Source organism: Dromiciops gliroides, chromosome 4 (genome assembly GCF_019393635.1).
Source record: "Dromiciops gliroides isolate mDroGli1 chromosome 4, mDroGli1.pri, whole genome shotgun sequence".
NCBI classification, from domain to species: domain Eukaryota; kingdom Metazoa; phylum Chordata; class Mammalia; order Microbiotheria; family Microbiotheriidae; genus Dromiciops; species Dromiciops gliroides.
Genome location: NC_057864.1, coordinates 41,150,414 through 41,174,321, shown reverse-complemented (window position 1 = coordinate 41,174,321; position 23,908 = coordinate 41,150,414). Strand labels below are relative to the sequence as shown.

Below are 23,908 nucleotides of genomic sequence, written 5' to 3'. Positions count from 1 at the left end.
CAGAGGAATTAAATGAATTGCACAGGATCAGATACATAACTGAGGCAGGATTTAAACTCCGATCCTCTACCTTAAAAAGGGGAGGTAGTAGAAGATATCCTATATTTATTGTGGAAGTAATTTGGTGCCTTAGAAGGAGCACCTGGGGTGGGGGTGGGGGGGGATTGGAGATGCTGTAATCCCATCTCTTCTACTTAATATGTGACCTTGGGCAAGTCAGCTTTTCCAGGCTTCCGTTCACCTGTCTGTCAAAGGGGACAGTGGAACTCAATGGACTCTAAGGTCTCTTCCAGATTAAAATTTATGATCCTATGATCACTAAAATCAGATTTAGTAACAATAAGAATTCAGTTTAGCATCTGTGTGTGTGTATGTGTGTATATGTGTGTGCATGTGTGTGTAGGGTGTTGGACTATATAATTTCTCAGGTCAGTTCCTGTTTTAAACCTATTGATCTGGAGGGCAGGGGTTCTTAACCTAAGGTCCATGAATTTGGTCCTTTTAAAAAATATTTTGGGGGCAGCTAGGTGGCACAGTGGATAGAACACTGCCCCTAGACCTGAGTTCAAATCTGGCCTCAGACACTTTACACACTTACTAGCTGTGTGACCCTGGGCAAGTCACTTAACCCCAATTGCCTCACCAAAAAAAAAAATATATATATATATATATATACAACTATTTCAATATAATCAGTTTCCTTTCTAATCTTATGATTAGAAATCTCCATTCTGAGAAGGGGTCCATGGGCTCCATCAGACTGCTAAAGGGATAAATAACACATGACACATGTCCCTAGGGCAAGGGACCCCTCACTTGGAGATGATTATGCAGAATGATGAACAAGGAGCTATCATCCTGATCTTCATGGAGTGATAATGCATAATTATTTTTTAATGTCAAATAACTGATTTTGTTCATGCAAGACATCTTGCCCCAGACACAATGACTCTATATAGCTCAGAGTCTTAGAGAGATGGCTGAGGCTCAGATGGATTAACAGACTTGCTCATAATGTGATTGCTAATAAACATCTAAGGCAGGATTGGAACCCAGGACTTCATGTGGGTCTAGCACTTTATCTACTATGTCAGACTACCTCTCAATTACTTCATAATTTATATGCTATAATCAATACTATAATAATTGAAATCAATTGTCATTCTTAATATGATATTTAATTTAATATACAAATTAGACAGATCTACAGGGATTATTGTTGTAGATAATATTTTCCATCATTTTAAATTTTGAGTGGCTTCATAGGTAAACCTTTCCTGCTTTGAAAGAACAAACCTCTCTGTGTGTGTTTAACTTTTCTGCAGCATCACTAAGAAAAATAGATGCACCCAAGTGGCTGCTGCATCCCAGAAACGACTTTCAGATTATAAACCTTCTAGCTCCTCTAGATGAGAAAGTCCTTGGGAAGGCTCAACCTGCAGAAATAAAGACTACCCAGAGGTGGCGCTCTGGTTAAAGTACACCTGGATTTTGATTACAGCGTACTGATTTACTCCAGATGCCTCTGAAGAGACATCGTTAACCATTATCTCTTTTGTATTTATGCAACCACAACCTCAGCAAACAAACATCTCTGGTAAAAACACTTCCCTCCACATTGTGGGTGAAAATATTGCTTCTCAGACCAGAGGGGTTGAACAGCCTTTAATCCGGGAGCAAACCAGGAGGCCCCTTTTGCCTTTCTTGCAGCATCAGTTTTATCAGCTGCTCCCAAGAAGACACATCTACCTGGGTCTGTCTAGTAGCCTAACTGGTCCTCAGCGGTTGGCCAGTTAAATCTCAGACAGGGCTTGCTTCATTCTCACCTTGTTGGAGGGCATTTTGCTTGAGAAATATACCCAAAATGTGTTTTTCATTATTGACCTAAATTTAATCGTCTCTCCCTGTTTCCCCTCCCCACCCCCATTATGAACTGGTGTTATCTCACTTTTATGCTGATAAATTATTTACGTGAGAAAAATTGAGTTAGGAAATTAAGATCTGCTACTTCGATGGGTATAGAATTCCATCTTCTGTCTGGTTTTGTCTGAGCCCCTTCATCAAGGCTTACAGAGCGAGTGGGGATTTTTGTTTGGAGATGGGGGGGGTATCTTAAATTTCTACATTATTGAACCTCTTATGATCACATTCCTGCCCCGTCATAACCATGGCAGAGTACACCAGGGAAGACCTGAGCTCACTGTTCCACCTGGGACATACACTGGCTGTGTGAACCTATTCATGGTACTCCATTTTATGTGCACAGATTTTAATGTGCTGTCTTGCCTCATTAGAATGTGAACTTTTTGAGGGCAAGAACCAGGCATTTGCACTTAGCCCAGTGCCTGGCACATAGTAATCTCTTAAATGTCTGTTAACTGACTTACTAACCTTCCACCTTTGTAAGACAGTCAATTGCAAGAGAAGATACCAACCTGAGGGCACTTCTTCAGCGCAGGTCCAGTCCAAAGTGAAGTAATTAAGAATATTCAGAGTTTTGATACCGATCAACAAATTTTAATCTCTGTGATATTTTAAGTTAACCGAAGAGTATTAATTTAGGTACATAGTAGGTTTTTATATGCTTTGAAATAGGGTATGATGCAAATTATGCCAGATGGGGACTCCAAAGACCTGAGTTTGAATTCTGGCTCAGCCACTCGCTATGTATGATTTTGGGCACTTTTCTGGGTCTCAGGTTCCTCATCTGTAAATTGAAAAGGTTGAACCAAATAACTTCCCTTTTAGCCCAAAATCAGAGGATACTGAAGTTGTTTGTTTCATTTATTTATTTATTTACTTACTTACTTATTTAGGGAGGCAAGTAGGGTTAAGTGACTTGCCCAAGGTCACACAGCTAATAAGTGTCAAGTGTCTGAGGTCACATTTGAACTCAGGTCCTCCTGAATCCAGGGCTGGTGCTCTGTCCACTGCACCCCCTAGCTGCCCCCAAGGTTGTTTATTTTAAACCATTTTCTGCTATTTTTTGGTGCACAGTCACCATTCAGATATTATTGCTATTTCTTTGGAAGCCTAAATTTTGAAAATCTGTAAAACTTGCAGATAGTGAAATCATGGCTTGTGAAGACTGAGCCCTTCTAACTGGGTTTTTTGTTTTTGTTTTTGTTTTTTGGGTCAATGGGGGTTAAGTGACTTGCCCAGGGTCACACAGCTAGTAAGTGTCAAGTGTCAAGTGTCTGAGGCCATATTTGAATTCAGGTACTCCTGAATCCAGGGCAGGTGCTTTATCCACTGTGCCATCTAGCTGCCCCCTAACTGGGTTCTTTAGGTAATTTTCTTGTCTTCTCATCAGAAACATAATATGGAAGAGATAAAATTATCCCAGAGAGCTGATTTCATTCCACTTCCTTAAAAGGATGGTAAAAGGTGAGAGTCCAAAAGGAAATTACCATCACCTAGTCCTATAAGAAATTAAGCTATAGCAGACTTGCCCAATATCACTTAGAACTGTAGGCTTGGGAAGTCAGACCCAGTTGTCTGACAGGAAGGCCAAGACTCATCTACTAAACCACAACTACTTTCCCAAGACCATCCCTCCACAACTTTCCACTAACAATTAGACCTAATATTGGTCCAGCAAATGGGACTTTTATTACCTCTTTTGCAGTGTAAAGTGGAATCCTGAATTGAAACTTTAGAAGTTGACAGCAGGAGGCAGGGGGAAGAGAGACCCACTTGCAGGTTCTCTGACTGTGGGTGTTCCTGAGCTCCAACATTCTGAGAACATTGCCTCCAAACATATGATTTATACTGAAAGTGAGCGTCTTTATTCTCCAAAGCCTGTGTGATTGCTAATCTGGCCTTATTGTTCAGAACTTTGCTTCTGGATGCCTGGGAGAAATGGGCTCTTCTCCTTACAGCAAGCTGGGTGGCAGACTAAGGAAGGCACGCGTGGCTATCGCCTTCATAAGATTTCTTCAGCTGTGTCAATGAGCGCAGGATCATTAGCGATTATTCCCTGAGAGCCTACTATGTGCTTTGGTTTATTTTTGGGTCAAGGGAGATTAAAAAAAAAAAAGTCTCCTCTAAAAATTTAGGTAAGGAAAAGCAAGATTGCTCTGTTTTTTGTTTTCCCGTTAACCAAACTTCCTTTTAAGTTTCTGAACCCAAACATTTGAGCCAACAAGGTTTCTGTGTGTGTGTGTGTGTGTGTGTGTGTGTGTGAAACTCGCCAGTCCCTTGCTCCTGGGACAACAGGATAAGTACTGTATTTTGCTTGAGGACACCCCCCTCACCCGCTTAGGTGGGTTGGGGAGTCACTGACATGAGAGATGCCAAAGTTTTCTCAGGGCCCAGGCTGAAGAGTATGGGGATGCCCCCGAAATCCTTGAGAACAAGTAGGTGTCCCAGCCCCGGACACGCGGGCAGCGTGGGCCGGTGAGAGACCACTTCCAGCCTCCTTACTTCAGTGCCCTGGGCACAGCAAGCATCCGACAGCAGCAGCAGCAGCATGAGCAGCAGCAAAGGGGAGCAGCGAGGTCCCTGCCTTCTGCTGCTGCAGTCGTTTCCCACCTGATACTGCCCTTTCCTTTCCCCCAGTTCCCTCCACTTCTTTTCCTCCACCTCGCTCTCCCTCTCCTCCCTCCCCTTCGCCTCCCCCTCCCTCTCCTCCCTCCCCTTCGCCTCCCCCCTGCTACCCCCGCCTCCGGTTTCAGTCATCCCTTTGTCCTTCCCCGGATTGGCAGGTTTTATTATTCCGCCTGAACAATCCGGCCGCGCAGTGGCTGAGGGTCGCTGACGTCGGCGGCTAAGCTGGAGAGTAGTTGGGATTTTGCTCTGTCAGTAACACATGTGTAAGAGCCGCGGAGGGAGAGCGCGAGCGGGCGAGAGGCCAGCGCCGCCTTCGAGCCGGGCAGCGGCAGCAGCAGTAGAGGCAGCGGCAGTGGCGGCGGCGGCAGCAGCAGCAGCAGCACGGACAGCAGCAGCAGCGGCTGCCCTGCTTCCACCCGGCTGTCGGGCTTGCCCCCGGCTCCGCTTTCTCCACTCCTCGTGCTTGCATTCCTCCGGAAGGCTGCTCTGAGTGGCCTCCGAGGGACTCCGCCTGCTCGCCCGCCCAGCCGCCCGCCCGGGCTGTTGTTGTTTCCGCTGCTGCCGCCGCTTTCTGGATCTCAGCTATCGCCGCCGCCTCCGCCTCCGCCAGACCAGAGCGAGCGAGCGAGGGAGGGAAGGAAGGAGGAGGAGGAGAAGGAGGAGGAGGAGGGGGGGCCAGGAGGGCGGGGGGGGGGTGCCGAATATACAAAGTGAAGCCACATTGCCAAACTTGCAGCAGCGACTGCAGCAGTCGTCGCCGCCGCCGCGCCTGAAGCCCAGCAGCTCGCGGGGGCCCGAGAGCTAGCCAGCCAGCCAGCCTTGCAGCTGCTCGAGCGAAGCTGGAGGAGGAGGAGGAGGAGGAAGAGAAAGAGAAGGACTGAGACTGAACCCTCTGCTCCTGGGCCGGGCGGCCACTTCACTGGGGGTGGGGGGCACCCGACCCACCAATAGAGCCGCGCATTAAAAAAAGAAAGAAAGAAAGAAAAAAAGATTACCTTGTCCCACCCCCTCCTCCTCCCCCCCTCCACTCCACTTCTGCAAGAAGAACTCGCTCCCTCCCTCCCTCCTTCCATCCATCCATCCATCCATCCATCCATCCATCCATCCAGCTCCATCAGTCCACCAGCCCCGGGGAAGCCGAGCGAGCGGCTCCGCTGAGGTCTCGCCGCCGCCGCCGCCGTCCTTTTGCAATATAGGGGAAAAGCAGGTAAGCGGACTTGCTGGGGAGATGAGATGGGGCGGGAGGTGTGTGTGGAGGAGGTGGGGGGGGGGTTGGTGGTGCTGGTGGCCCGGGGACCGGGAAGCGGGGGGGGGGGCGGGGGGTGTCCTGTACCTTGGTTGTTTTCTTTGGCTGCTTTCCCTTCCCCGTCCCAAATTGCAAGTAAACAATACGTCGGCTTAGATAATGAGAGAGTCTGAAACTATAGAGGAAGGCAGGCTGGCGGGCGGGCTGGCAGGCGGGTGGACCGACCAGGAGGCCGGCAGGCCGGCAGGCAGGCGAGCACCAGGGCCGTCAGCTTTGTAGCGGTCCCTGCTTACAAAAGGGCTTGTTCGAAGGAGAGGGCTTGGGGGGGGGGAGGGGGGAGCGCCTTTCCAGCCCAGAAGTGAAAGGCTTTGCCTGTTTCGGTTATGAATTGAGGTGAAGAAAAATAGTCTTGCCTCTCCTCCCCCAACCCCTCTTCACCCCCCCCCCCCAGTAAACACTATTTTTGAAACAGTGGCAGTAAGGATCAAAGTGGGCAGGGTTTTGTATTAGTGTCTTTTTTTTTTCAAGAAAAAAAAATTCCTTTTGGCTTATAAGTCTTTTGTTTCAATCCAGGAGAAATCCGGTGAATCACCTAATTAAAATCAAGACATGAATTAAGCATCCATTTTTGTGCTACAAATTGCCTGCTCTACGCCTGTCCCTCCCTTGGTCTCCATTAAAAAACACCAGAGACGTTGTTAAAGGGGGGCTTATTTTACCTCTAGCTGCCAGTTCTGCTTTCTGTTTCACTGACTCTATCCCAGGACCTAAATTGTTCGGCTATGTAATTACTAGAATATAAGCCTATTTAACTTAAAAGCTTTTTTTTTTCCCTCCAACTCTAAATGAAACTTGATGAGGGCCCGTCCTTAGTTATCTGGGGAGTCAGTTTCTGGTCAGTCCTTGATTCATCATCCCTTTTAGATTTAATCAGCATTAAGGTATTGCTTGTCCTTAAGAGCTTTAGCTAATGGGGTTACTGGATGCTTTGCTCAGTGTAATGTTTCCTTTTAAAAGAAAAAATATATATACACATACATATATATATATATATATATATAAATATATATATATATTTACTTCTCACCAAAGATTGGGGATAAGCAGCATGGTTTCTCTCCCCGCCTCTTTCTCTTCTCCCCCCCCCCCCCTTAAAAGGAATTCAAAGCGATTAAAACGTAAAGGGAAACTGTTTTAAGACTGGGCAGGAAATGCAGATTCATTTGGGTAAGGGCTGAAATTGTAACAAAAAGCAATTCCTCGAGTAAATGCATCAGATAAATCAATTTACATAAAGGTATGATGCATTCGGATAAATGCAATGCTAATGGGTTTTAGAGTGGTCCTGTTTCCAAAGTCTCGGGGTTTTGTTACAGCTTAATTGGTGGAGTTCTTTTTCTGGTTTATTGTGTGGTCGCTAGAGACACGTTCAGGGACGCTTTCCGAGGAAATGTGTTTAAAAATCGGCCTATTTTAGCAACCCGGGGACTTGGTTCTTGGTACCTCCCCTCTTGCCAGCCACCAAGTTGGGCCAGGGGCAGGCAAAAAAAAAAGTTCGCTGCCTTTCTTCGGAGGTATCAGTCTGAATGCCTTTAGGAGATGGCCCAAAGCCTTGGTATGAGTACACACACTCGGCTTACAAAGGACAAAGACAAAAACATGCTGCTTAATTGGCAGTAAATAACTTGATCTTTTTATAGTATAAGTGACTGGAGGAACACTTGGAGTTTATTGGACTCGGGATCGGAGGCCACAAATTAATCGGTTTAGTCTAAGCTTTATAAATTGATTCCTATATTATCCCCCAGTTGCTGCCTCTCTTGTGGCATTCATTTAGAAAGTGTGGGGGAATTTTTTTTTTAAGCCGTTTTTGGTGACAGCCTGGCTAGCTCGAATTTAACTAGTGTATCCCTTGATCATTCTCACTCTCAGATTATCTGCAAAGTTCTTCCCTCCTCCTCCTTCTCTCCCTACCTCCCCCCCCCCTTTTTTTTTTTTTGATGGAACAAAGCTTTAGCATTTAAATTACTGATCAAGGGCAGATTAGCGAGACAAAAGTGGAGTGTGTTTGTATAGGAAGTTAACAGGCGTCCTAAAGTTCAATGATCTATTATTCTGGCCGGTGTCCTGAAAACCCAGAGAAAACACTCATTGATCTTCAGAATGAAATGAGATTTGGAACAATAATGGGAGATGGCCGTCACCACAATGGCATGTGAAAGGTGCTGTTTAAAAAATCCGAAAAACCAGTTTCGCAACTTTACACACTGCACTCTTTCCCTCTCTCCCTCTCCCCCCACTCCTATCCTCCATCCCCCTTTCCCCTCCCACCCCCACTCTATTTCCCTCTGCTCCCTCTCTCCCTCCCTCCCTTTCAGGAAACTGAAGTGTTCCCAACTTGAGCTCCAGCTGCACTTCCCAGAGTTGGGCATGACATGGGGGTAGGGGGCTGTGGGGGGTGGGGAGCCTGGCCTTGGCCTCCCTGACTGCTAACTTCCCCACACTGCTTCTGCTCGTCCTCCTGCCTCCACTGCTGGGACTGGGGGTGAGGCGGTGGGGTAAATGACCCTCATTTTCTAGGGACTAGATGCGGTGCCGAGGTGGTGGGGGGGGGGGGAGGAATAGGCGGAGGCAGGGGCGGGGAGTTGGGGGTGGGTGGGTGGGAAGTAGTGAATCGCACTGCAGAGCCTCTCTCGCTAGAAGACTTTTGACAGTCGCCAAGCTGAAGTTGTCAGTGTGGGCTGCTCTGCAAAGTTCAGAGGGAGCCTCGTTGGATTCGGAACCGAGCCCTGGGAAAAGTGCTTTTGAAAGAGTGTCTGGTTTGTGTCCCTTCCTTCCTCCCTCGCCCTACCACTGCTGACCTTACCTCTCCTGCCTGCCCCCCCCCCCCACTTATCAGCAGCCCTTTGGGGAAAGGAAATTCGGACCCTCTGCGCGCACACACTCACACACACACGCACATACACACGCGGGCGATCAGCCGCTTGATTCAAACTCCCCCCCCCCCCCCTTTCCCTGTTTTGTGTCTCCTTCCTTTCCTTCCTATAGACCATGGTGAATCCGGGCAGCAGCTCGCAGCCTCCCCCGGTGACGGCGGGCGCCCTCTCCTGGAAAAGGTGCGCCGGCTGCGGGGGCAAGATCGCAGACCGCTTCCTGCTCTATGCCATGGACAGCTATTGGCATAGCCGGTGCCTGAAGTGCTCCTGCTGCCAGGCTCAGCTTGGGGACATTGGCACGTCCTGTTACACCAAGAGCGGTATGATCCTTTGCAGAAATGACTACATTAGGTAAGCAGATGCTGCTGTATGTCTGTGAGATCTGGTGGGCTTGGGGAGTCCCAGGAACGCAAAGTTGGGGGGGGGGGGGACATGTACCTGCCACAATCAACTGTTGCTTCCCTATCACCCTTTCTGGGTGTGAAAGGACTGAAAAAAGAAAAAGGAGGTCGAGTTGGCAGAGGGAATAGAAGTTGCAATTGTTTGCTTTCTTAGCCCCGGTCTAGTTTTTATTGTAAATTAGCTGTGAACCCCCACGCTCTGTAAGAATGTTTCTTAGTGCCCAGCTTCAGGTTATTACTGGGAGGCCCAGGGGGAAGACCGTGGGGGCCCCCTGTTCTCTTTCATGTGGCTGCCAATCCAAAAGGAGTCCCCACTAAAAATAAACAAAAATCAAAAGGCAGTGTAATCTGCTTTCCTAAAGGTTGGGCAGTGGTATTTACAGAGAAACGACAGACAGCCAGTTGGCTTCAAAATAAAACTAGTTAAGGGGAAGTGACTTACCCATGGTGGTATCTGATTAATTATAATATTTACACAAGCACCTTTAAACTTTTTTGAGTGGAAGAGAGTGACTCATTCTTTACACTCCTTGTAAAAGACTGATTAACTATCAGTGTAAAGGCCTGTAATTCTGCTCGTAGCCAAAGAATCTAGTGGTAAAGTTTGTCTTTATACTGTTTGTTTGTTTGTTTGTTATGTCCAGGAACTTACAATTTTGTGGTTTGCAATGTAGAAAAAGGTTGATATTTCCTTAAGAAGAGGTCAGGGTTTTTGTTTTGTTTTGTTTTGTTTTGTTTGGGGGGGGAGGGAATGTGTGTAGTTACCATCCTTTCTGAGTGTGTGCTCCTGTGTGTGCATCTACCACCCTAGTTCTCCAAACAGATTGTGAAAAACAACTGTGAAATATGTTAATTTTGCATTCTTTAGTTAATGTATAGTAACATCATGATCTTTTCTAACAAGTTTCAGTGCAATTAATGGAAAGAATTCAGGAGGTCAGGTGCCTATAGGATCTTTTCAGGTGAACTCAAGCTCCTTAAACTCATTAATTTGAAAGGAGGCATTTGAAGGATTACACACATTTAATTTGAGTAAATGGTTTGATAGACTGATGCACATGAATGCTTCTTGGAGGTGTTCTATTTCAACATCCAGTAATTAAAAAAAAAAAAGACCATGGTTGGCATAAGAGAAATACACAGTTTTAGGATGAATTGCATTCTATTTAAATGTTTGGGGTTTTTAATGTAAATGCCAAGAGTATTCTTAAGTATTTTCCCCTCCCCCTTTAATAGTTAATAGGAAAGTCGCTGCATTTTCTTTTCCTTGTGGAGGAATCAATTGGTTTATAATACCTTAAAAGTTTATTTTTGGAGCATTGGCCTTATTTTCCATTAGGTTGTGAAGGATGTAAATAGTATATTCTGAGCATGAATAAGGAAATGGTCATTCAATTGTCATTAGTTTAAAATGTTGGGGGTATTTAAGAGTTTTTATTTATTTTAATAATGCAACCTCGGGCCAACGCTTGCCTTCTCAATGGACTCAATAGAAGAAAGGAATAAAGGAAGAAAAGGGTTTTATTTTTTAAAGGGAAATGGCAGTAGTTACTAAATATCCTTTCAGCAGTAAATGTTGGGAAATCAACTCATGGGGGGGGCACAGTTTGGTAATGCTTTGCTGGTCTTCAATCCAGCAGCACCATAATCCTGACTGTGTTGTAATTAAATAGAGCAGAACTGTGGATAAGAAGAGGTTTGGTTTGAAGTGGGGGAAAAAATGACACAACTGTTCAGATGCAGTGAATGGTGGTACAGTTTCATAACCCTCAAAAGCCGTCAAACAAACCTTCCCTTCTGGTTGTCACTAATTAAAAAGAGAAGATGCCTCTAGTCCATTTGAATTTCCCCAAGGCAAGTTGAGGCATAAGACTTATTTCATGGGGGCCAAAAATGAATACCCATTTTCTTTCTCTGTGTTCTCAGCAATTATGAACATGGAGTGTGATCAGCTTTGGGGGTTTCAGAGTTGATGGACCTCTTCCATCTTCTGACTTTTTCCTCTTCTTGGATCTGGATAATTGAACTTAGCTTGTGCAGGAGTGAGGAGGCATTCACTGAAACTTGAACTGGGCTACTCGAATGAATATTTAGATGTTCCTAGGAGATCTGTAAAGTCTTTAATTTATTGAGTTGAACTCTGACAAGTTCAAAGTCTTCAGCCTGCCACCCCAAACAGAAAAGTCTAGGCACCTCTTCTAGCACCCAGTACCCACCCACCCACCCAAATTCCCAAATGGATCTGGGCAGTTTCAGCGAGGGAGGCTCTTGCCAGGCCTGCTGGGGGTGGGGTTTGGGTTTGTTTATCGAGAAGTGACTTGACCTATACTTTTCTCCCTCTCCCACCATTCCCCACCCCCCAGTCCGAAGAGCTGTCACTTCCCTTATCCGAGGCCAAATCCATGTGCACAACTCTTAATCAGAGTCGCTGGGGGAAAATTAGACGCGAATAACAAAGTGAAAAGCGGATTGATCAGCTAAAGCGGACTGCCGCCAGGTGAAAGGGACTCTGGTGCACTCCTGAGCCGGGGCTGGGACCACAGAGCGATTTATTAAGGGGCTTTTAAACTGTCTTGAGGTTGTGGCTTTTGAAAACGACCCAGATCTGGCTAAAAGCTGCAGAATCTACCTTCATTGGGTAAACTGGGAGAGGCAGGCAAGTCAGCTGTGCCTTGAGTGGGAAGGAAGGGGAGCTAAAGTGTTGGAGGGGGAGGTGGGGAGGGGAGATGAATTACCTTGCTGCCCCCTCCCCCTACCACCCCTTTAAGGCTAAGGATCCTTTGGGTGGAGAGTAACGACAGGGCTTCTGCCCTCACTCTCAAGATTTCAGATAAAGCTGCCGCAGCCCCAGCTCCAGCCGCCAGCAGCCGGGAATCCGCACACAATTAAAAGCTTTAATTAGAGGTTCCTCCATTTTCTCTTAGTTCTGATGGGCTTTATCTAATGAGATCTGGTCTCTGGCTTAGATCTGCTCAGAATGACGTGTCCGAAATGAATGAGAGCCCCGTTGCAAACAAAACATTTAATTAACAAAATTGGCCTCTGAGAGAGGGAGGGGAAGTCTGGAGGTTGGGGGGGAGTTGGGGAAGGGGGGCTGTTGTTCTGGCGGTTCTTAAAGGGGCCCAGGCCATCCTACTCACTGCCTTTCTCTACCCCCCCCCCAATCTTTTGCTAGTCCTAAGATTTTGGAAGCGCCCCCACCGTCTTGTGCGGCAAAGTTGTTCTGGACTCCTTTGCTTCCTGGTCCCTTTGAGTCTCCCTTCTCTTCCCCCCCCCCCACCCCGTTTCCTCCTCTCGTGGGTCCTGCAGCTGCCTTAGGAGAAGGAAGTTAGGGGAGAGACGGGTGGGGCTTACGGAGTGGGGGAGGGAAAAGGAAATCCAGCGGAAGGCAGTGTGTGAGTCCCGGGCTGTTTGGTTTGCTCGACTTCTCCGGGCTTGCAGGCCCGCGAACTAGGCCAAGTAGGGGCCGGGGGTGGGGGGTGGGTGCGACGGCGGCGCACGAGCCGTACCCCGACGGCTGACTCTAGCAGCGCAGCCGCAGCCGCCGCTGCCTCCGCCGTCGCTTGCTGCTGCCGCTGCGGTGCAGGGCGGAGCAGAGCAGACGCCCCGGGCCTGGGGCGAGCAAAAGGGCGGGAGCTCCGCTGGAGAAAAGCTATCGCCTCTCGCTGCTGCGTGCTCCCTTCTTTACAATTCACGTGGCTCTCCGCAGCCGCAGTCTGCACCGTGCAGCGGGGCGGGGTAGGGGGCTGGGGGAGGGAGGAGACGGCAGCAGCAGCAGGGGGAGGGGGTTCAGAGTGGGGTGTGTGTGTGTGTGTGTGTGTGTGTGTGTGCGCGTGTGCGTGCGCCTAAGTGTGTTGAGGCTGGGGTTTGGGGGAGGGACAGTGGTGGTAGAAATCTAGGAGCCGCCAGGCAGGCGAGTTCATTTCCCTGGTAATCAACAGCAAGCTGCTATATTCAGAGAATGCTGTCCCTTTAATTGAACAGGCTAGGTAATTAAATGGCATTTTTCCAATAGGACGTGCTAGGTAAATCTAATAGTTGGTTATTTAATATCACTTTGAAGTCTGCCCACTCAAGCACAATGACAGCATAGGAGCATGTGAACTATTAGCTAGGAGAAAAAAAAAACCCAGGATCTCAAAAATTAATTAAATCGCATGCAATTTAGGGGGAACGTTTATCTTGATTTGTCATAACAGAATTAATTCAAGGCCTCCAATTCACTTGGGGGCAGATCTGTTACTCTGAATTAACCAAGCGTAATTTGGCTGATTTTTTTTCCCCCTCTTTCTAATGCAGTAGTTGCCATTATGCACAGCCCCCCTCTTAAGTATCAATAGCTTCTGGGGCTTTTAAGGTGCTCGGTCTCTAGTTATTCTGAAGTACCTTTAATGGACTTGGCTGCAGGCATAATTTCTGTGTTGCATTTCTTTGTTAGGTTTTAATATAGCTAGTGCAGAATTTAGATTAAATATAGGAACTTGCAGGAAAACCAATTGCTTTTGGATCAGTGGCTTGTAGATGTGTATTTTTCTCTTCTGATAGGTTGCTGATAGACTTACTTGTAGGTAGAAACGTGTATTTTACCACCCCCTTTGGAAATGCTGCCCTGGTTTGCCTGATCTCCGTTTAGGAAACACCTCCAGGAATCTCTTAATATTACATGTTTGCTCCTTAAAGTAGTAACATAGTTGAAAATGAGCCCAGCTATTGGTCATCAGATTTCCAAGATGATGCTGAGCTGTGATACCAAACTAAAAATACGCCTATTTTCCCCTTCCTTCCTTCCTCCTCCATCTCTTAACGTCATGGGGAGAGAGTTGGGAGCAGAGCTGACAAATAGTATCCATGCTACATGGGAGTTCTGCAACTAAGAGCGAACCACCTTTAGAGTGCAGGGTTGTGGGGGGTTTCTCCTTTTTCTCCGGCTTCTTCTTTTCCATATAAGGGACCGCTTGATGTTTGTGATTGATTGCGTTGCCCAAATGCTGAAATATTAACGACCTTCTTGGACTGAGGACCCAAAGAAAGGAAACTGAAACCGATTCTGTCATCACAATTAAAGAGTCCCCTGGCTTTAATTAGCCTGACCTGGGGTATATCTCCCCGTAGCTTGAGTTAAAGAGAAAAGAGCCCATTAAAGTCCAGTCTGAGACCGATAGCTACTTAATTGAGCACCTAAAGCCTCGAGCCTTTTAAATCAAACACTGTCCTGGACAGTCCCCCTGGTTAGATAATTAACTCTCTAGCCTCACAGAAAAAAAAAGAAAAAAAAACTTTTCAGGGGAAAAAAAGTCCAGTTTCTAATAGTCGCCTTCATCCTGGGTGAAGGGGGAGAGGACAATGTACAGTGTGTTTAGAGACATCAGCCGTTAGGCTCTTGAGGCCTCCATGAAACAAGGGCCTGGAACAATCTCCAACCGCATTAATATGTTGCTAAATAGTGCATTAGCCATGAGGAAATTTTAGTCATTTCCAAACTTTGTAACTATAATTTTCTACTCTTTTGTACATCATGTGATTGGGGATGGGGTGGGGTTGATTGTTCTCTGAAAGGTTATGGAGGCAGTGCTGGGGAAAATAAGATGTGTGAAAAGCTTTTGGATTACATATGACTGCACGGATTATTAAAATACACTTAGCTGCCAAAGACGTGCAGCTGACTTTACTCAGGGTGAATTGTTAAATAAATGAACACTCAGGCAGCACAATCAGATCGGTGCTGGGAAAGTGTGTTTTTAAGATGGTGTGGTACGAATGAACCTGTTGGGGGTGGTGGCAGCCGTAATTACAGACTCTTGTTCTCAGAAATACTTATAGGGAGCTCATATTCATCACAAGGGGATATTTGGTCCTCGATTCGGTTATTCTGGTCACTCTGCACCCGACCCCTCCCCCCCATCCCTCTTAGTCCCCAACATGCATTTTGCTCCACTGACAGGTTTTTAACTTTTTGTAGTTGTTGCCTAAGATTTCTTTTCCATTCCTTTTGGGGGGATGGAGAAAACCTGGCCATTGCCCATACTTTTTCCCCAATGTGGTTCTCTTCTCTGCCCACCCTGTTCTCTAAACTTTATTTATGGTGTCACCCAGAGCTCAAGTGAATCCAGTGCTTGGAGGGGGAGAGGGGGGGCCAGGGAGAAGGGAGGGAAAGAAAGAAAAACCCACCCATCGGATTTCCTCGGTTCTCCTGGTCAAGCTTTAGACCCCAACCATCTCAGTGGCCCCAGAGCTTCCAGGCAGTGCTGTCCTTTGGCTAGAGGTCCTGCCAGTGTATTATTCTAGCCTTCCCTTTGTAACCATTCCTGATTCTGCAAGAACGTGTCAATGTGTCGCGGATCTCAGACTAATTAGTTTTGAAATGGAGTTTTGATTGAACTCTTCAAATCGATGCTGCTGCAAAATTTGTTTCTCGGTCTTCCTATTAAAAGCCATCTTAAGGGGCAGTTTTACTACTCTCCCTGTCGTTCAGTCGATACATTTAATAACAACTTACAGGCTATTTTCAATAAAGTGGCGACAGCAAATTAGTAGTTTGAACATGACAAGCCTCCTCTGCAAGACCAGATTCTGAAAACTCAAAGCAATTATTTTTTATACAGAGGCATGCTGCAATCATTCAGATTACGGGGTATTCTATAGGAACACGTCTTCGAGTTTTGACACCAGCAGAATTTTATGACTTTATTTGGACAAGGAGGAAATGCAAATATTCATATTATGACATCTCTACGTTAATTTATAAATTCTGGTGACCCCCTTCTGAAAGTGGATCTGTGACCCTGCCCACTTGTTTCGATCCTCACTTTCCAATACGGAATCATTTGGGTTTAATTTTTTTAAAAAAATACAGATGTTTAAGAAGGATCAAAAGAAAAGCTAGGCTTGTGGATGCTCTGAAAGTGGAAGTTCAGTCTTCATTTAAAATCTTGCGTTGTGCCTTTAAACACATTTAGAAAATTATGTATCTCTTTTCACTACACTCGACTTCCTTGTACTCTTCTCCCCCCTCCCACAGCCTCTTCCCTCTTCCCCCTCTTCCTCCCCCCATGGCAGATGTTGTGGTCTCATTTGATTGCATAGGAAAACTGCAGTGATACAGCAAACACCCAGAGAGATATGATGACAAATGGGTCCAGATCCCGGTAAATTACTTTCTGCTCAAATCGAAATTTCATTCAGTTTGTTGCTAGCAGAGATGAAGTAATCTAAATTGTGGACTCAGGAGCAGATAGAGGGAAGTTGGAGCAAGCATTTCATTATCAAGAGAGAGAGAAGGTTAGGATGAAAGAGATGAGCAGAGGCAAATCTTAAGTGTTGACACCATGATTGAAAAGGTTAACCCATACACATTATATATCAACCTGGATAGCAGAGAGTTTCTAATGGAAACTCTTCCCTGATGGAGGTTTACTGGAGTTTCAATACACTGAGCATGATGTCTTCTTAGATATACAATCAAATCCTCTTAACCCTTTTGATGACTCATATCTCAAGATATGATTAAAGTACAAAAGAGTTCTTCATATAATTTCAAGGACACAATGCATTTAAACTCCAGTCATGAATTGTATCTTTTTTTATGATGAACTCAGTAATCTGATAAAAATGTGTGTAGTACAGAATTCTTTTGTATTTGCTAGAGGTGTAAGTCAATATTTTTGATTAAATCGGGCGCTTCCTCTTCCTGTGTGGTTCAATCCCCTCCCCCAAAATGAGTTTCCTGTTTGATGTAAATCAGTTGCAGAACTCTGGGGCTGGAGCCTCAAAAGGAACTGTGTGGTGGGGCTGGAGAGTAGGGAAGGATTTGGGGGCGGGGGTGTTCCTTGATGTATCTGAAACACTCACGGTTGCCATCACCTTTGTTTCAGGTTATTTGGGAACAGTGGGGCATGCAGTGCCTGTGGACAGTCCATCCCTGCCAGTGAGCTCGTCATGCGGGCACAAGGCAACGTTTATCATCTGAAGGTAGCACTTGGCTCCCCTCTCATCCACTCTCTCTGGCTGTTGTATTTCATTTGCTTTCCCATCGGGGGTACTCACCCAGTATAAACTCTGCTTGTGTCTATATATTGTGACTGGCAAGGGAAGTCTTTGGAATAGTAGAGGGCATGAAGGTGTTTTCCATGGGAGGGGTACATGTGTGATTATTACATGCTTGGGCACAAAACATACACATCCATTGAATAGGGGCTGATATCCCTAATGGGCTGATGGCCCATTAGGAATAAAAATAACCCCCAGCAACTTAAAACTTGAGTGTTTCCGTACTTGATAGATGTCCCTGTCTTGAGTGGTTGCTCCAGACTTGGCACCAAAAGGCTTCATTTTACACCTGTTTCCAATGGATTTTATCTTTCCTTTGCAGTGTTTTACGTGCTCTACCTGCCGGAATCGCCTGGTCCCGGGAGACCGGTTTCACTACATCAACGGCAGTTTATTTTGTGAACATGATAGACCTACAGCTCTCATCAATGGTCATTTGAATTCACTTCAAAGCAATCCACTACTGTCAGACCAGAAGGTGAATACCCAACAATTACTAATAAGCTTTCTTAGAGCAAGGTGGGACAGCTTGCCTCTTCCAACCTTGAGTTTTCTAGGCTATGGTTTTTCTTTTGCACCACCCTTGTAAGAGACAAGGGTGAGAGTCCAGGTCTGGTGTTCAGAAACAGGGTGACCAGATGAAAATGCTCTGAAGTAGAGGGATACTATATTGGCAGAATCTGCTTGTCCTGATTTGGTTCTAGGCTCAACTGGTCTGTGGCCTGGGGCATGCAAAATCAAATCCAGTATGAAACCTACTAACTACCAGATCCCATTGGAGCCTTTTGAGATGCAAAAAGTGAATGCCATAGGTAGTCATGGAAAAAAAAAATTAGAAACTTTATGGTTGTAAATGGGACCACATGTCTTTGTCATGAAGAAAAGAGTCTTATGTTGATAGTTGAAATCTAGACACCTGCTATCCCTCCCCAATTTGCTTTGGATTTATTTTTAGAATAGCAGTTTTACAAAATATACTGTAATACTGGAGGAGAGCGTTTCTGTTGATTGGTAGCCCATAAATTTGAATAAGTTATGACATTTAAAACAAAGTTCTTCATCTCTCCAAGCTCTCTGCACCACTAATAGCTCCATTAAAGATTATGTATCTCTCTTTCTGATCCATAACTTGAAAGCCTTTGGACTATACTTATAGATGAGTAAATTATATACGGGTACAAATCATGGCATGTTAGAAGGCATTTCAGAGGAAAATGTTCCGATCAACAGTTGTCCAGCACCCTTAGAACTGGATAGTTTGAGATCTATTTTAATCTTCTTAATAAGTCTTACAGCTATGCAAGCGAGTGCATTTTGATAACCGCTGTGCTTAATTTGTAACAATTACTGTCAACCTTCAGTTAAGAGACTGTTCATTCCACACTGGTCCAGAAAAGAGTGAAATGTATGAGTCTCACACATAATTTTATTCACATCATATTTCATACTGATTATGTATTGATGACATTGATTCATTTACTCTTTACAGCGCCACTTGCATGGATATTAAATCTTATTGACCACAGATGAATTTTAATTTCAGATTGGTGATAGATTTTTCCATCAGCTCTGATAGTCTATTTGACTTTTTCATCATTAACCCAGGCAATCGCATAGGACTGAGTTATTGCATTGAAACAAAAAGCGCACACTTCACTTGGTAATTCTTTATAGATTTACAATAGGAACTTCATTAATGTCTGTTGCAAGGATCACGAAAAATAACATTTATCTGAAAAGAGGAATTCAGCAAACTTCAAAAGTCTGGGGGAAAAGAATAGGTTTCTTTGTCTCCTGTAACTTACAAAGGCAAATGCCAAGGACTTTTTCTTCAGAACAAAGTGAGGAAATGCCAGTATGTGTGTGTATATGTGTGGTTTTTTTTTTTAATTTAAATTTTAGTCATAAAGAAAAAAGATGCCATTATGGTATAATGCATTTGTCTTTTCCCTCCCCCTAGTGCCCCCCAAGTTATGAACTAAATTGAATTAAAACTCTATTCTCTGCCTTGGAAAGCAAACATTAACAAACTCAGTAAATAAAAGTATTTTTATTACAATGTCAATTCATCAAGGAAACTCGATAGCATTTTAGCTAAGTACAGAAGTCCTAATTTCTTGTTACTGTAAGTACTTAATATTGGCAAAAGCTATTAAAGCCACCCCTTCAAGGAAGTACAAATAAGTGCAGCGATTCATAGATTTATATGTTTGTGAATTTTCATGAAATAAATTCAGAGTGCAGACTTAAGAGAGCAATGAATCTGTTAAGTGAATACTTGTAGAGTCGTTTCCAAAGAGAGGTAAAACCATTCCTATCTATTTATACAGGGTAGTGAAAAAAGCAAAATGTGTTCCAAGAATCAAGAAATTGATTTCTTTTTTCCTCTCCTACCATAATATCAGAGCTTAATTTGTTCTTTGAATGGGATCTTAAGTTTGTCACGAGTTTTATCCCATTTCTTTCCCTGGCTTTAGTAAGGCGTAAAAATGATTGTTATAGCTTTACCATCATGCATGGGAAAGAACGTAGGAAGTAGAGAAGAAATGGAAAATTGGCCCAGGCCTGTGAAGTGGGTCAAAGTGAGGCAGCCCCATTGCCATCCAACCACTGAGAGGACACTTTAAGAGAAAAAAGAGAAAGGCCTCAGTATTGTTTTCCTGTCTTTTTAAGCTGCCTTAGACTACACTCGGTGAGGCAGATGAAGAGTTTGGGAAGGAAGAGGGATGGTGGCAGGAAAACATGGCTTTCTGTTATAGATTTCAGGGTAGCATCTTTCCTATGAAATAGGATCTATAAATATAGGTATATACATACACATATGTGCACATCTATGTAGACACGCATGTATGTGTGTATTTCTGGAGAGCATCCTTCCTGTTTACTGCATTTGGCATTGGCAGGAAAGGAGATTACATATGCTTCTTCTGGACATCAGAACCTACTTCAGGAAAAAGAGGCCAATCTTAGTAGTATGCCCTTTTCAGCCTGGGAAAGAGAAAAGGCTAGAGAGGGGATCCCAAAAGGTAATAGCACTTAAAAAGCATAAGGAAAGATAATTTTAGGGTGTGAGTTTCTTAGATATTTTCTGAAAAGTTGTCTGTTCAGGGACTAATCAAAGTCATTTCCAGGTTAATAGAATTATCTTTCATTTTTTGCCTTAGGTATTTTGTGAGCATAATCAATTTACTAGGTAGTGGTTTCTGTAGGTGTTGATTTGGGGCAAGCAGAATATATCACAAACACGTTATTCTCATTGCCATCATCACTATTGTTAATACTACTATGAATAATAACAACTAGTGTCTATTTGACACTTTAAGTTTGCAATGCACTTCATATAGATTATTGAGGAAATAAGGGGAGGAGGGTATCATTAATTCTTAAGAATTCTTCCCTTTTTTGTAAATTTAGCTTCTATAGTTTCTCTTTTTTTCAAAGGTAACATCCTAGTTATAGAGTTCCTTATTCCATCACTGTATCTACCATATAGAAAAATAGCCATTTGTATTTTGTCATTGTCTATCTATAAGTTGAACATGCTATGTGTTGAACAATTAAAATACACATTTAAGCCTACCTATACTTCCACTGGTATGGGGGGTATGTGTGTATATGTACACATGCATGCACGCACACATACATACGTACATACACATGTGTATATTACAATGATTATTTTAATAGTCTTTTAAAGACTGCTTATGGAAAACATCAATTTATTGAGCACCTTTATAAGTTCCACCATCTTGTATAAGATCTGTCCACAGGGTTTGGGATTTTTTTGTTTAGTTCCAGTGTAGTTCTGCATCATTAATTGTGTATTCTAAGAAAAATAATTTCAAGCCTTTAAATCAGATGCCTCCTCTTGAGTGAAATGTCAGAGTACCTAGTGTGTCAGGACCTAAAAAAAAGAAAAGAAAAAACCCTGTAGGCTGTATCATTTAAAGGAAGCTTAGTTATCCTCAGGAGAACGTTTGTAGTCTGTCTATAGGGCCAAATAAACACACTCAGATACCTTCCATAGTGTTCTGTAAATCGGTGCCTGTTAGCCGATTTTCCCTTCCTCTTAAGAGTGAGGCCACCAGGGGGCAGCTAGGTGGCACAGTGGATAAAGCACAGGCCCTGGATTCAGGAGGACCTGAGTTCAAATCTGGCCTCAGACACTAGACACTTATCTGTGTGACCCTGGGCAAGTCACTTAACCCTCATTGCCCCACCAAAAAAAAGTGAGGCTACCAGACCATTGTACCAAGCATCAATTGATCTATACTTTTTCAGTAAAATGGGAGTTCGATTTCATCCCTCCATTCACTTAGAGGAAAATTTAGAGTCTTCTAAGTTTCCACATCACTCAGCAGTTCTCTTGTAGTTATATAATTGGTGGTGTGCGGGTGTGTGTCCATCGTGGAGGACATTGGATGCTCATTTATTAAATATGCTTGCTGGCTGCTCCCTAATCTTTGTTCTGGACAGACAAATTACCTTTCTCACACTGAGCTTCAACTCTGGGGAATTCAGCCTCCACCACTTTAATTAGCTGGAAAGTGGGGGGTTGCCGTTACTAATAGACCTCAGGCTTTTTGTAACTTAGGGAAAGGGCGAAAAGAAAACTTCCTGGGAAGCTCCAAATGTCATTTAAAAAGCCATAAAAACCTAATATATATTATTTCATTTTGGTAATTGCAAACAGATTGTATTTGAAGACTTGCGTGGATGATCATTTCCAACTTCCCCATGAAAGTCAAATTTCTCTTGAGCTAGGCACTTTTAATTATCACAATTCATTAACACATCAAGTGTGGAAGCACATGGGTTTGACTTCATGTATTATTACCATGTTTATGTAACATTAAGTAACAGAGCAGATGAGAAATCCGAAGCGAAAAATCCCATCCATAGGTCACTAGACATGAGGCTTGCTGTACCTATAAGCCATACTATTTGGAGTTTATAGTGAAGCTACTTGGGAAGAGAATTGGTGAAATGGATGTGCACTTTAGTGGTATAGAAACGTTCTACTACTGCTCTAGTCAAGGTTAAGGCATTCTCTGTCATTCTTTTTCAAAAAGGGGAGCCCACCCTTACCTAATTGAAGCCATTCCTCGTGAAAGGACGTCAGTCTCAGAAACTTTCTCAAAGTCCATTTATTGTCTCATTTTCCCTGCTATCAAAATCTGTATAAAATGTTATGCCTTTTCTCCAGCCTCCTGCCCACCCAAGTAAGTAGCGTAGAAAGCTTCAATCAAGTCACAGTCAGAAAGTAGTGTAATAAAAGGGGATTAGTGAAGGTGGAGAAGACAAAAGCAGCCATGTTTGAGTTTCCTATCTCTCCCATTTAGCATTTTGGCTAAGATGCCCACTTTTTTTTTCCTTACAGGTCTGCTAAAAGGTCAGAGTAATGCAGAATGCGTGCCTTCATCTCAAATTTTGTTCATCCCAGATGGATCCCATGTGTCTCCAGTAGACAAGTCACCTTTGTAGCTAGCCCTAGTGCCAGCTTCATGCCACTGCACCTTCTTTATTCCTGATTGCCCTTCCCACATTTATTGGTGTATTAAAATGACTGAATATGAGCATTAAGGACTCCATGAACCTGGGCTAATGGGAGACTGTAGAGAATATGAAAAAAGATCCACCGGAGGACATCTTTGGGGGGGAGGGGGCTGGGGGTGGGTGGGGGGCGGGAGGGAAATGACTAATGAAGCTAATTAAAAGAAGCATTCAAATCTGCTTTCTACCCTCATTAACAATTAGCAGGGCACTGGCCGGAGTTTGTACCCTGTGTTTTTCCTTAACAACATTCTCTTTGCTCTCTGTGTATTTAGGTGTCGTAAGGAAATGTGTTTAATCCAAACTGAACATGAGATAAAGGAAAGAGATGTGGCTTTTGTGATACTCAAATCACACAAACACTTTTATTGTATCTCTGTAAAATACAATGTATGTATGCATGTAAGTGTTTTTTGTCCTAATGTTGCTACTTCCCATGGCAAAAAAAAAAAAAGTCAGGCTCATAGCAGCTACTGTGTAGAAATTCTGCCCCGCCCCTCCCTCCCCTTCTAATTTGCTGAATGAAGACAAATCTTTTATTTGTGATATTTTCAGAGACATTTGCTCTAGTATGGTGTATTTAAATAATAAAAACTTAAAAGGAAAATGCCAAACTGCGTTTGGTTTTAAACACTTTTCTTTTCTGTCCTTGAGTTTTGTTGCTTTGACTGCAAGTTCATTTGATTTATTTGGGTAGGGGAGGTGTCATCTGTGTTTTCCCGATCTCTGCCAATAAGGCTTTCTTCAGATACTTCACCATGCCATCTCTGGCAGAGGTACAAGGGTGAGACTTCAAACACAGCAGTTTTCCCCTGGTCAGAATCTTAATTCTGATGATAGTGAACCTCTCACTCCACTTTCCCGTGTAGCAATGAGGATGTGTGAGTGCGAGAGTGTGTGTGTGTGTGTGATGGTAGATATAGATCTATATTTATCAAGTATTCACCATTCGACTGCTTCAGCTCCTCGGCCCATTTCTATTTGGAGAATACTGTATATTGAAAAGCACGTTAAAGCAAAAGACCTAATGACCGATGTCTGTCTTTTTTGTTTTTTTTCCTCTTAGCCAGTTTATGGTTTTTGAAGGAAATGGCATCTCTAAACCTTGCAGGTACCTGTTTGCAGGTTCCATTAGCTGACAGGAGCCCAGAGCTCATTTTATGGCCATCTTCAAT

At 44.1% G+C, this 23,908-nt stretch overlaps 1 protein-coding gene across 3 annotated transcripts; it reads left to right on the top strand.

Annotated features, from left to right (window-relative positions):
- The first annotated feature begins 4,780 nt into the window (after positions 1–4,780).
- Positions 4,781–22,853, top strand: LMO4 (LIM domain only 4). Of its 3 annotated transcripts, none has more exons than XM_044004721.1 (5): positions 4,781–5,758; positions 8,846–9,084; positions 17,006–17,102; positions 17,503–17,658; positions 22,561–22,853. In XM_044004721.1, exons 2-5 carry the CDS (start codon positions 8,849–8,851, stop codon positions 22,567–22,569), a joined length of 498 nt encoding a protein of 165 aa, XP_043860656.1. In that variant the 5' UTR covers positions 4,781–5,758; positions 8,846–8,848; the 3' UTR covers positions 22,570–22,853. The 3 variants fall into 3 exon arrangements, with proteins under 3 accessions (XP_043860656.1, XP_043860658.1, XP_043860657.1); XM_044004723.1 differs by lacking the exon at positions 4,781–5,758 and adding an exon at positions 8,336–8,355; XM_044004722.1 differs by lacking the exon at positions 4,781–5,758 and adding an exon at positions 8,463–8,616.
- The last annotated feature ends 1,055 nt before the right edge of the window (positions 22,854–23,908 follow it).

Coding starts and splice junctions, on each gene's coding strand:
- LMO4 (XM_044004721.1), top strand. CDS start 8,849: ATGGTGAATCCGGGCAGCAGCTCGCAGCCTCCCCCGGTGACGGCGGGC. Junction 9,085..17,005: donor TGCAGAAATGACTACATTAG/GTAAGCAGATGC, acceptor CCTTTGTTTCAG/GTTATTTGGGAACAGTGGGG. Junction 17,103..17,502: donor GCAACGTTTATCATCTGAAG/GTAGCACTTGGC, acceptor TTTCCTTTGCAG/TGTTTTACGTGCTCTACCTG.